Below are 11,868 nucleotides of genomic sequence, written 5' to 3' on the forward strand. Positions count from 1 at the left end.
ACGGCATCCCCCTGGACCTGACAGAGCTGGGATCGGGTGGTCTCATCCTCCACATTCTTCCTACTGTCTCTGTCCTCACCTTCTTCATCTCCCCCGGCCCTGCCTTGGGGCCCCATGCCCACTGCTCCTCGGACTTGGGCTAATTAGGGGTGATGGGCCAGATGTGAGGAGACTGGGAAGAAGGGGAGGAGGGAACCAAGCTGAAGAGTCTGGAGATGAGAAGCAGGAGGACTCCATTGGCCGGAGCACTTCCGAGCCGTGGGCACAGCCCCCCGAATCTTGGAAGGCATGGGGGCTATGGTACAGTTGAGAGAAGGGGGCTCTGCAGGCCAGGAAAGCCTTCCCCACCAGAAGGAAACACGTAATGACCAAGGAGCAGAAACTGCGTGAACGTGCCTGATATCCCCACCCCTCACACCCCCTGGCCCTTATCCTCAGGAAGGTCCCGGGAGTTTCCCAGCAGTGGGTTGACTCACTGCTCCCTTGCTTGGCAGCAGCAATGCTGATGATGGGGCAGATAGGGTGGTAGTGGTGCGGGAGGAGGCAGAGGAGAGTCTCCAGATGTCAGGAACAGAGTCCCTGGCCTGACTGGTAGAGATAAGGGGCTGCAGGGGCACCAGCACTGCTCCTCAAAGCTCTGTCCAGAGCACAGAAAGGGGGTCCAGGGATAGATGTGGCCCCACGCACAGAGGGGTCCACATTCCCCTGCAGGAGCTAGCTCTTCCCAGGTGATAGGATGGTTGGGTAAAGAAAGACTAGATATGGGGAAAGGCAATCGTGGAGGTCTTCCTGGAAGAGGTAAAGCTTTTAAGGCCAGAGTGAAAGAGAATACCTTGAGTTGGGAGGTCCTGTGCAGGGACAGAAAAGGGGGTTGTGATTGAAGAGACTGGGGAAAGGATGCTGGTGATGTTTGTTGAAGCCATAGTCAAAATGGGAAAAAAATGGAAAATATCCCAGAGTGAAGGTAGAGCAGGGTGGAGGAGTGGAAAGGAGAGGAGAGAATGCATGGAGGTCCTAGAAGGTCCAGTTGGCAGATTGGACCCCAATAAAATGGCCATTGGAGGTCTATTGTAGGTTCTTGAACAGGAAAGAAGTGTGTAGAGAAAGTATTTATGGTATTTGTCTGCCCACTTGCCCTGGACTGTGAGGACTGTGGAGAAGGGACAGCCCAGCCCTGGGCCTGGAGTCCTGGGTCTGCTGGCTGCTGTTTTTCCCATTCTGGCTGCAAGGGCCCTTGGAGGCCTGGTGTGTCTAGAGAAGTCAGGCTCAGGAGTGCTTGCTTCATCTCTCAACCTCCCACCAAGGAGGAGTACAGACAGCGGGAAGATCACTGAGCAGAGAGTCAGAGGGCCAGTCCACGCTCTTCACTAGGGACCTCAGGCCACTGTTATCTCTCCCCACCTGAGCCACTATTACCCCTTTTTCAAAATGAGAGAACTGGATGATCTCTGAGGCCTCCTGCCTCTGACGCTTTGTGATCCCATTCTTTTTTGAACATCCTTCGACCTGTCGGTTCTGGAGTCTGGGGTACTTTAACAAGCACCAGGCATAAAGTGGCTGCCATTGCCCATCCTGGTTGCTCACCTCTCCCACAGCACACTCCTCCTGCTTCGGGCTCCCCAGGACAGGCTTTCGAAGCCAGGCTCCTTTGGCAGAGTGTCATTGCCTGTGTCCCGAAGCTCTCTGGTCATCTTTGGCAGCCGCTGCCATGCCGTGGCCCCGTTCAGGCAGCCAGGACTTGCTCCGGGAGCCCCAGTGCTTCCCCCATGCCCACCACCAAAAATGTGTGTCCATGCTCTCTAGCCAAGAGCTCTAGCTCTGAGGTCCTGTTTGATGCCCACGAACACTCTACTGGGCAGCAGGAAGGAGATTTATCTCCCCATTATGTGCATGAAGAACCTGAGTCTTGGAGAGCTGCAGTGACTGAGCCCAGATCATGCAAGACAGGCAAGGTGGCACCTACGAGTAGCACTCATACCCGTCTGCCCTCCTTGCCCAGCTGGACAGGTCAGCCTCCTCCTCTTCTGCCAGCAATTATTCCACACCCTGAAATACATTTGTACATTCACTAATTCATTCAACAACCACGTACTGAGGAACCATTGTGTGCTGAGCACTTTGCCCGCACTGGAGATACAATGGTGAACAAAGTGGGCGGCACCCCTACCCTCATGAGGCTTCCGCGTCATTCCTAATTCTCTCCCCTCTGCTTTCCATACCCCCGCCATTCCCAAGCCAAAGCACAGGATTCTTTTCCCCTGAGCATTATCGTGATCGAAATAGTATATGCTAATTGTAGAAAGTTGGAGAATACAGATAAGCAAGCATGAAATAAAAGTGCTATGTCCTATCACCCAGGGCTAGGCTGTCACACATGAGTAGTGCACGTCCTTCTAGGTAGTTTTCTACTCTATGTGTTTAAAATATATATATTCACCAACATGAGATTTTATAGTACTTGCTCTTCTAGAACCTGCTTTTCTCAGCTAATGAACTCTCCAACCCCATGCCAATACATTTCATCTCATCTAAAGCCATCTATAATCAACGTTCCCTAAGTAGCCCCTGCTTTACTTTTCTAGCTGGTTTTGTCCAAACCAGGATCCAATCCAAGACCACACTTTGTGTTTAGTTGTTATGCTCCTTAAATCTATTTTCATCAAGACAGACTGCCTCTCCCCTCCCCCTTCATGACACCAGCATGTTGGAGGGACAACACCCATTGTCCCACTTTCTGGACTTGCCTAGTGCTTCCTCACGATACCCTTTGGTTTTTTCCCTCTTTCCCAGCATTTTATATAAACTGAGAGTTCTGAAGCCTGGATGGACTCAAGTGGAACATTTTTTTGCCGAAATACGTCCTAGTGACACTGAGCACACTTCATATCTTCCCCTCGTTGGGTGGGGACAGGCTAATTCCTCTATTGTGCGGTCACATTTTCCCTGTGAAAGAACCAATGTGCTGTTACTTTGGCAGAACACAAGTGTCCGTGCCTTAATCATGAATCATTTGTTTTAACACCATCCCCAAACAAATAATTTCACTGGGGGCAACACGATGCTAATAATACAAGGTCCTGGAATACTGTTGGCTAGTATTCTATGCAATCTAGCTTCCCCTTATTAGTAAGCTATCGGTTATCATGAAATACAGTATCTACTGGGAAGAAAATTCAGTTTTTCCTTTAGTTGTAAATATTCCTAGTAAGGAGTTCATTAACAGTCGCCTTGCTTCATGGACTCTGAATTTTCATAGATTCACGTTGTTTCCATCCACCTCAATCTTGATTCTTTGCAGTGCTCAGCAATGGTACGACTTTGGTGAGTAGGGGCCTCTTGAAGTCGGTTCCTCTGATCTGAACACAGAACTCCCCAGATACCCCAGAAGCCAGCAAGGCTGCCCCAAAGATGTCATACTCAGCATGCGGTCACGGAGCTCTGCCTCCCAATCCCCCAGACATGTCCTTTCTCTGTCCTTCCCTGGAGGTTCAGCAGTGTGGCTGGGATGCCTGAAATGCAGGAACTGAAGAGAGTCACAGAGCTGAGGTCCAAGCTGCAGGCTGTGAGTGAGGGGGGGGGGTGGGTGGACTGTCAAGCGCAGAGTTTGGGGGGAAGTCAGGCTGCCACCAGCACCCCAGGCTGAGGACCCTCTGGGGGTCTGCCCTTTGTTTTCTTGTCCTCCAGTTGGCTGAGGCCCTCTCCAGATATGCCCACGATATCACAGAGACCCAGATGAGCCTAAACAACCTGAGCTCTGAGCTGATGAAGAACCGGGATCAGGTACATGCGGACAGAAGGTCTGTGGGATTTTCCTTTCTGGTTGGGTGGGGGTGGGGGCAGGGGTGCACAGCTCAGAAGGTCCAGTAGCCTTTTTAGGAATCAATCCGCTTTCTCCCTTATCTCAGCAAGGGTGCTGGGGCATGGGGTAGTGGTGTGGGATCCAAGAATGTGCAAGACCGTCCCCTGAGACTGGCCAGAAGTAGAAAAGGATCTGGGGTCCCGCACCCCTCTGGGAGTTCAGAGAGCAAATTAGAAATCCTCGCAGGTGCACCGGGTGTAAATAAAAGAATAATTTTGTTCCATTTCTATTGTGAACCCTTGCTCTGCTCATTCCCTGGGTTGGCGCTCCTATTTGTAGCGTCTCATTTAATCCTCAAAATAACAATACCACTAGCACGCTGCTTTGGTAGATGCGGAAGCTCACTCAGGGAGGTTAATGTGCCCTGGGTCACAGCCGGTCAATGACACGTGACGGTGGTGGCATTTCAGCTCAGGTTTGCCTACCTCCAGACCCATGGTCTTGGCCTACACCAGGGACTTACAGCCTCTACAGCCTCATTCTGTCTTTCAACAAACGTGAAAATGCCCCCCACCCCCACCCGCAGCCTGGTGCATGTGGCTCCGCCCTGATCAGTCACTCAGTGCCTACACGGATCGGTAACCCAGGCCCTCAATTCCAAAATCAAAGAGTTCTGAAAGTAGTAGGGTTTGTTTTGTTTGGGTTTGGTTTGTTTTGGTTGCAAAACCTGACCTCAGCTGGCATGAGTCTCTTTTATCCCACCTACACTGAGCATTCTTACAGTTCTCTGAACTTGGGGTGTATCTCACAAGGGATGCTGAGCCAGGCCTCACTCGGGCCCTTCCACAATACAGCCTATGTAACTGAATTACCTCTCTAAAATCAGAAGACCATATCTAGCCCGAGTCTTTTGGCTAAAAACTGGTGGTGAGGTCTTGTTCACCCCAGGTTCTCCAAAGGGCAGGTGACCCACAGAGCCCTGGGAACCCGCTTGGGCCCTGCCCAGAGTCCAGCTCCAGAAATAGCTGAGATGGGGTCACTGGGAGGGACTTCAGGAAGGAAGTGGAGCTAAACAGGCCTGAGGGTGAGGAAGAGCACCTCTCCCCCCACAACACACACACACACACACACACACACACACACTAACGTCTCAAACAAAGTGTTTGTATCCAGCCTGAAAGGGGGAAGGAAGAAACAATAATGACCTTAAGCCCTTGGAGGTGAAGGTCCTTGGGAGGTCATCTCCCTCATTCCCCTGCCTCCAGGCAAGACTGAGGACCCTTGGATTCATTCTCGTTTTAGACAGGGATTGTTGATTCATTATTTAAGCACCTTCTGTGTGCCAGGCGTTGAATATACCAAGAGGGCAATGTTTGTATTTTTCCCAGGCGACCAGAAGAGAGATTTCTGCTCCTCTCCCATCTACCCCAGGCACTGCCAGGCTTTCAGGCTCTCAGGGTCCTTCCTGGATTCTGTTCTCAAGCCTTCTAGTATAGCAAAGGCCATTCCGTGGCCTGTCCCCCTTGGCTTTTTGTCTATCTTCTGTCTTACTCAATACCTTGTGTGTGTATGTGCGTGCGTGTGTGTGTGTGTGTGTGAGAGAGAGAGAGAGAGAAAGAAGGAATAAGCATGGGAATGAGAGGTGGCTGGCCGTCCCCATGGCACTTCAAACAAGCTTAGGGACAGGAAAGTCACTCTCATTTCCAGACTAGCCCCCAAAACTGTGGCAATGAGGCTCCTTCCTCAGGCAGGCAGCTCCTCCGCTACCCCAGCCCCCCGCCCCCACCGGCCATGCCAACTGCTCCCTTACCCTTTCCTCTGTGCTGTTGGATTCTCCCATTGCCTGGTCCCTGTCTCCTGCCCACAGCATCCAGCAGATTCAGTGCTGTTTGGACAAGATGAACCTCATCTACAAACAGTTCAAGAAATCCAGAATGAGGCCAGGTGAGCCAAGGGGAGAGTGAACTCTTCCCTGCTCTCTCTCTTCTCTCCCATCTCTCCCTTCTTCCTTCCTTCCTTCTTTCCTTCCTTCCTTCCTTCCTTCCTTCCTTCCCTCCCTCTGCTTATCCGGCTCTCTCTCAATACAGCACCGGTGTTGCCACTGGAGGCCCCTATGTGGATGGTGCATGTGAGGCCAGCCGGGGTGCAGCTGGTCTAGGCCGTGTCCCTCTGTGAACTGAGGGATGTGAAGCCTGTACCTATTGCCATGTAAGAGGCTTAGATGGCATGGGTGGGGAACTCAGCTGGCTGGAGCCTGGCTGCTATGGGAGAGGTGGCCTTTGAAAGAGACCCCTCACTTCTGCAGGGCACTTTACAGTTTAAGGAATGTTTCCCTACCTGCTGTGTCTTTGGCTCATTAAAACAGCCAGGGTTCCCAGATAAGGGAGGATCTGAAGAAATGTCATGTAGTCACTGGGCCAACTACTTAACCTGTGTTATCTACTCATCTGCACAAAGACCCTCTGGGTGGGGGCAGCTCATTTATAGGCTCAGGGATGGGCAGCTGCTTGCCTAAGGTGACTGCCATCATGGGACAGGGTAAGATGGAACCTAGGGGAGGGTTGTGGACCTGGGGGCCTGGGAGACCTCAGTTGACTCTTGGGGTTAGGGGACTAACACACCAGGAGCCAACCCTCTCCCTCTCCACCCATGTAGCAAGCGTCTCCCGATGTGTGAAGGCCTTGGTCTTGAGTGTCAAGTTCTCCTCCATCCCTAGAATTATCTAAAAAGCACTGACCCATAGAAATGTGATGCCAGTAACACGCCTAACTTTGAGTTCTCTACGTGCCAGAATTTAAAAAGTAAAAACAAACAGGTGAAATTTTCATGATATGTTTTATTTAATCCAATGTGTCCAAATTGTCATTTCAGCATGTAATCAACATAAGCCAAATTACTAAAAAGATATTTTACTTTTTTTTTTTTTGGCACGTGCTAAGTCCTCACAATCCTGGTGTCTTTGACACTCACAGCACATCTCTGTTCAGAAGCTAATTTTTTGGCAGGTGAGCTGTCGTCTCACCAAAGCCATAGAGCTGTGTTCCATGGGAAAACAATATTTTACACTGCTCCAGCTTTAAGTTGTTGATTAATTGAATTAGTTACATTAAAATAAAATTCAGTTCCTCGGTCATACTAGCCACTCGGCAGGTGCTCAGTAACCACCTGTGTCTCGTGGCTGCCGACTCAGACATACAGATCCGGATGATCTTGTCTCCGTGGGAGCCTCAGTCCTGCCTCTGGGTCTGGCTGTGGAGGGGGTAGGGGAGCAACACAGGAGATGGGGAAACTGAGACTCTCCTGTTCCTGACGCCCAGCTGGCCTCCTTGCTGTGATTTCAGGAGAACCTCGGAGGCTTTTCTGCCTTCGTCACTGGGATTCCATCATCCTAGCATCACTACCCTTCTGAGCACCTCGCTAGGCACCATTACTCTCCCCTAGTTATAGGTGAGGAAACCAAGACCCTGGGAGACTAAATAGCCCAAGCAATCCAGGTCTGGACACTTCTAACCACCCGCTTTACAACCTCAGAGAGTTTTGTTTCCATGGGTCTGCAAGAGTCCTTTATGAAAATTAAAAATGAAAGGAAGAATAACTCTTGACTGCTACCCCCTGGAGTGTTGAAAGAGGCCATTCCGAAATACGCTTCCTTGTTTTCTCTCTCTCCTCACACCCGTCCTGGTGTTACAGACCATGGATGAGGAAGCCCACTCTATGAGATGAGGTCACTTGCCCACCACCTCCTGCTACCAGGAGGCTGGGCTGGGGCGTGGAGCTGGGACTTCACGAGTGCTCAGAGAGCTGAGAGCAGGGCCCAGGACAAAGATCCCAGTGAAGGGGTTCTGCCATTAGGGAACCGGGAGGGGGCAGCAAGGCAAAACTCCCGCGTCAGGTCACCCCCAGGAGGCCCATTCCCTCAAAGCCCAGGAGGGGGCAGCATCTCCCTAGCACGATGAGCATTGGCAGGAGGTGGCCAAGGCGGCGAAAACCAGCTCTTCTGGCAAAAGTGGCTGGTCCAAGAAGGGGGCAGGTAGAGAATGAAGGCGAGGTACAGGGTGGTGGCCCGGCTTATCCAGCCCCTTGCTGCAGAGCCCAGCTGGCTCTGCCTGCAGCTCGAATGGTCAGGAATGGGGCCCACAGACTGCAGGCATCAGCCACTCCGGAGCGGTCTTGGATGACCTTGGAGGAGGAGCTGGGGCTGACCACATGTCCTTCAAGGTCCTCATCCACCACATCCCGCCTGAAAGTATCCCCAAGTATCATCTCTCCACCCCCAGCCCCAGGAGCCTTACAGCAATTTCTCTGCAGCTTCATGCCTGCCCCTCCCCGCACCCACCCCCCCACACACCCTTTCCTGGCTGTTTGTTTCACTCCTGACCTTTCTGGGTCCACTGAGCTCTTGAGGGCCCAGGCTGAGCTGCCTTCATCTTTGTAGTTGTCCCCAGACCCTTGCGGCATTCTGTTTCGTTGACTAATTAAACAGGCGACACCATTCCTGTCTGTTTCCCTCAGGCCTCGGCTACAACGAGGAGCAGATTCACAAGCTGGATAAGTGAGTGGCCCGTGCCCCTGGCAGGTGGGTGAGTGGGAGGGTGGGTGTCGCCGGGAGCGATACTCTGTCCCTGACCGGATGGGGTGGAGGGCTCTGATCCGGGCCGTAGCTTAGGCAGAAGAAAAGCGGGTAACTGTATGTGGGGGCAGGTTATCTGGGGTCAGGGGAGGGAGATCGTGTAACTGACTCAGAGGGAGGTTTCCCTGAAGCAGTCTTGATGTAACTGGGTTTATTTCTAGTATGAACAAGACTGTTTGGAATATTTCCATTCCTAGTTGCCCTCACTGACTCCCCGCTTACCGCTTCCGGCTTCTGACCTCTGCCGGAGCGTTCCCTCGCACTGCTCTCCGCTCCTCTGTATGCTGGACTCTCCTCTTGCAGGAGACCCTCCCTGACTTCAGTGGTTATTTGTAGACTTACTCCCCCAGCTCTACACCCGTCCCTAACCCTCACACACACACACACACACGGTCTCTCAGTCTCTCCAGAACCATCTCGTCTCCCCTGTGAGGACTGAGCCTGTGAGCATCTGTGTTCTCTGAGGCCCCCTTGTCCTTCCCCCACATCTCTCTGTTGCTGGGTTGTGTGTTCCAGCCACTCCGATCTCCACAGTTCGTGTGTGCAAGCATCATTTCCTGCTTGTTGGGACAGCCAGCCCTGCCGTGGGCCTTGAGGCGGTGGACACTGAGGGATGCTGCCCTTGTGCACGGGTGGCTCTCATTGCTTATCTCTGTGCCTGGGGGTCTGTCTTTTCAGGGTGAATTTCGGTCATTTAGCCAAAAGGCTCCTGCAGGTATTCCAGGAGAAGTGCGTGCAGAAGTACCAGACGTCTCTAGTCACGCACGGCAAGTGGATGAGGTAACAGTCGGACCCTCCCCACTGAGCTGAGCTCGTGGACCCCCAGGGCCCTTCTGATCCTGGCCCTTCAGGCTTGCAGAGCCCTAACTGAGGGGAGGTGGGAGCAAAGGCACAAAGACCAGAACGTGAGGGGTTTTTTTGTGCACCTGGGTGATTTCTGTACGTTAGCTTATTGAATCCCACAACATCTACCCTATGCAGTACACACGCTCACCCCACTTCACAGATGAGGAAACTGAGGCTCAGGGCACAGGTCTCATTCTCAATACCACACAGCTAGTAAGTAGCAAAGACTAGTCTGTGGGTATGACTGCCTGGAAACCCTGGCTTCTTTCCATGTTTCCAGGTGGTTGTGTTGGGAAGCCCCCTCTCTGGGGAGAAGTGGGATGCGGCCCTTGAATAGAACCCTCTCAGACGGCCCCCTGTAGGAGTTCTGGGTTTTCCCTTCTTGGATGAGGCCCTCCCTCCTTCCCCTGCCTGTGGGAATACCGGCCCCTCCTGAGAAGAGAGGGCAGGTTCCCAGGCCCGTATGACCTGTGGGCTTGTTATGGGGCTGACACCCATCCTCACATTAGAACACAGCTCCTCCTCCACCCCCCCCCCCACCCCACCCCACCCCAAATTCTGATTTAATTGGTCTGAGGTCAGGCTTGCAAGTCAGCACTTTAAAAGCGCCTCCAGGTAATTGTAATGTGTAGGCAGGGGTGAGAATCAACCACTGGTTTATCTGTCCTTGGGTTGGTTTCCTTCTTGTGCAGTGGGGAAAATGGTCCTGCCCACTCCCTCCACTTAGAGAAAAAGAGAATTCGTAAAAGAGTCCTGACCTTGATTTGCTCTGGAAATGGGGCCGTTCCCATAGCAAGTGCCCTGGGGTGGGCTTCCTCTGTCTGTCTGGAGCCTGACCTGGCCCCGAGCTCGTCCTCACTGGCATGTGTGGTGGGCGCAGCCACATGTGGTTGTGCATTCCCGCCGTGGTTCTGCTCGGACCCTCAACAGTCTCAGTCAGAAGTGCCCTCCGTGAGAGGTGAGGGCGCACCTGGCAAGAGGCAGTGAGGGGGGCAGATGCCAGGACCCATCATCTCCATCCTCCGCTGTCTGGAAAGCCTCTCCCCGTGTCTGCGTGGTGACCCGAAGGGCGGCTGGATGGGCCCCTGTCAGAACGAGCAAACCCAGCTCTGATTTCTTACCTGCTGTCTCCAGGGAGGTGCACGAGACCAGGATCCACTTGCGTATGGTCAGCTGTTCTGTGGCTGCCTTTAACACAGAAGCCCAGGGAGCCCAGGAGAGCCTCAGCAAGGTGCGAGATCTTCAGGGGGCACCGGGGCTGCCTAGAGGAAGCCAGGTCAATCAGGCACCCTGGGGCCACGGGGCCATTCCCCTGCCTTTGGGCAGGGCTGCCTTCAACCAAGCCCAAGCACTTTGTGGGGTTGGAGGTCTCTAACATACAAATGTGCCCTGAGGCGGGGACAGAGGGAAGGGAAGGCACTTCCTGGTGATCTGAGACTGAAGGTCACTGCACAGACAGCTTCCAGAACTCTGGGACATCTTCCTCGGGCCCCGTGGAGCCAGGAAGTGTCCAGGCTACTCCTGAGAGAGGCCACGTGAACTCTCTGTGGTCTTTTAGTCTGCTCTTTGGGAAGAGAGCCCCACACAGGCAGCTCTGGGAAGTCTGCTTCTCTGGTCCCCAGCCCGTGGCACCTGTAGCCAGCCTCATCCCTTCAGAGGCTGGCTGGGCTGCCCTGCCCCTTCTCTGGAGCTCCTGGCTTGGGCTGGGCCGTGGCGTTGTGGGCTGGACCCAGAGGAGAACTGGACAGTCTGGACCGTTAAATCCAAGCACAGTCGAGGGAGGGTGGCTGTGTCAGCCGTGCTCCCAGGGTGGGAAGCAGGAGCTTGTGGGAAAGGCTTGGGCATTCTGGGTGCCCCAGGGATGCAGGCTGGGAGCCATTTTGTCACCCTTTTCTTACCCTTCCTCACACCTCCCTTACAAAGAAACACACCTGCTTGTCCCCCCTCCTGACTAAAGTGTGGCTTTCCCTTCAGATCCTTGACCAGTTATCTCACCAGCTCCTTCAGGACAGAACAATGGGGGCTCAGGTCTCAGCACCCCCCACAGCTCCCCACCCCAGCCCTGCACTGACAGACCTGGTTCTGCAGTAAGTGCTGGAGAGAAGAGGGGAAGTGTGTGTGGAAGGGAATAGCAGGGCAGGGGGAGGGTGCAGAGGTGAGAGCCCGAGGGGATCCTGGGAGGCAGGAATCAAGAGAGTCTGGGTGGCGGGCTTCCTGGGGAAGGGGTCAGGCGGGCAGCTGGGCCTCAGCCACAGCCACCTCTCTGGCCTCTGCCTTGGACAGCATGCAGGAGCTCTGCGAGGAGGTGAAGCTGCTGGCCTTCGACCTTCAGGACAACAACCGCATCATTGAAGGGTAAGGAGCTCCCACTGTGTGTGGGGACGGGCGGCTCCTCAAGCCACCCTTGGGTCCTTGTGCCTGCCCATGCAGGTTTGATGACAGGTGTCCCTTTTCCAGTCACGTCGGAGCTTTGGCCTTGTCCTTAGGTGGGTCGCCATCTTTGTGAGGTGTAGGCTTTCACTAGAGTCTTGAGGACGTGAGCCTCAATCAAGTCAGACAGGGGGACTTGGAAGCACGTGGGTTTGTGGCCACA

The 11,868-nt window shown here is 53.5% G+C and overlaps 1 protein-coding gene across 13 annotated transcripts in view; it reads left to right on the top strand.

Moving 5' to 3' along the window:
* The window catches only part of IKBKE (inhibitor of nuclear factor kappa B kinase subunit epsilon), a 29,364-nt gene that overhangs the window by 13,785 nt on the left and 3,711 nt on the right, over positions 1–11,868 (top strand). For 8 of the 13 annotated variants that reach the window (XR_006295518.1, XR_006295519.1, XM_043569306.1 and 5 more), the window contains 8 exons: positions 3,487–3,562; positions 3,685–3,797; positions 5,667–5,743; positions 8,312–8,351; positions 9,108–9,209; positions 10,410–10,506; positions 11,250–11,362; positions 11,559–11,630. Coding sequence is in view for 11 of the 13 variants with exons in the window: in XM_043569306.1 (XP_043425241.1) it covers positions 3,487–3,562; positions 3,685–3,797; positions 5,667–5,743; positions 8,312–8,351; positions 9,108–9,209; positions 10,410–10,506; positions 11,250–11,362; positions 11,559–11,630 (690 nt within the window). In the remaining 2 variants the exon portion in view is untranslated. Of the gene's footprint in view, positions 1–3,486; positions 3,563–3,684; positions 3,798–5,666; positions 5,744–7,140; positions 7,443–8,311; positions 8,352–9,107; positions 9,210–10,409; positions 10,507–11,249; positions 11,363–11,558; positions 11,631–11,868 lie in introns of those variants that run through there. The other 5 variants (XM_043569309.1, XM_043569312.1, XM_043569317.1 and 2 more) reach the window with 4 other exon arrangements.

The sequence above is a fragment of the Prionailurus bengalensis genome, chromosome E4 (assembly GCF_016509475.1).
Source record: "Prionailurus bengalensis isolate Pbe53 chromosome E4, Fcat_Pben_1.1_paternal_pri, whole genome shotgun sequence".
Lineage (NCBI taxonomy): Eukaryota > Metazoa > Chordata > Mammalia > Carnivora > Felidae > Prionailurus > Prionailurus bengalensis.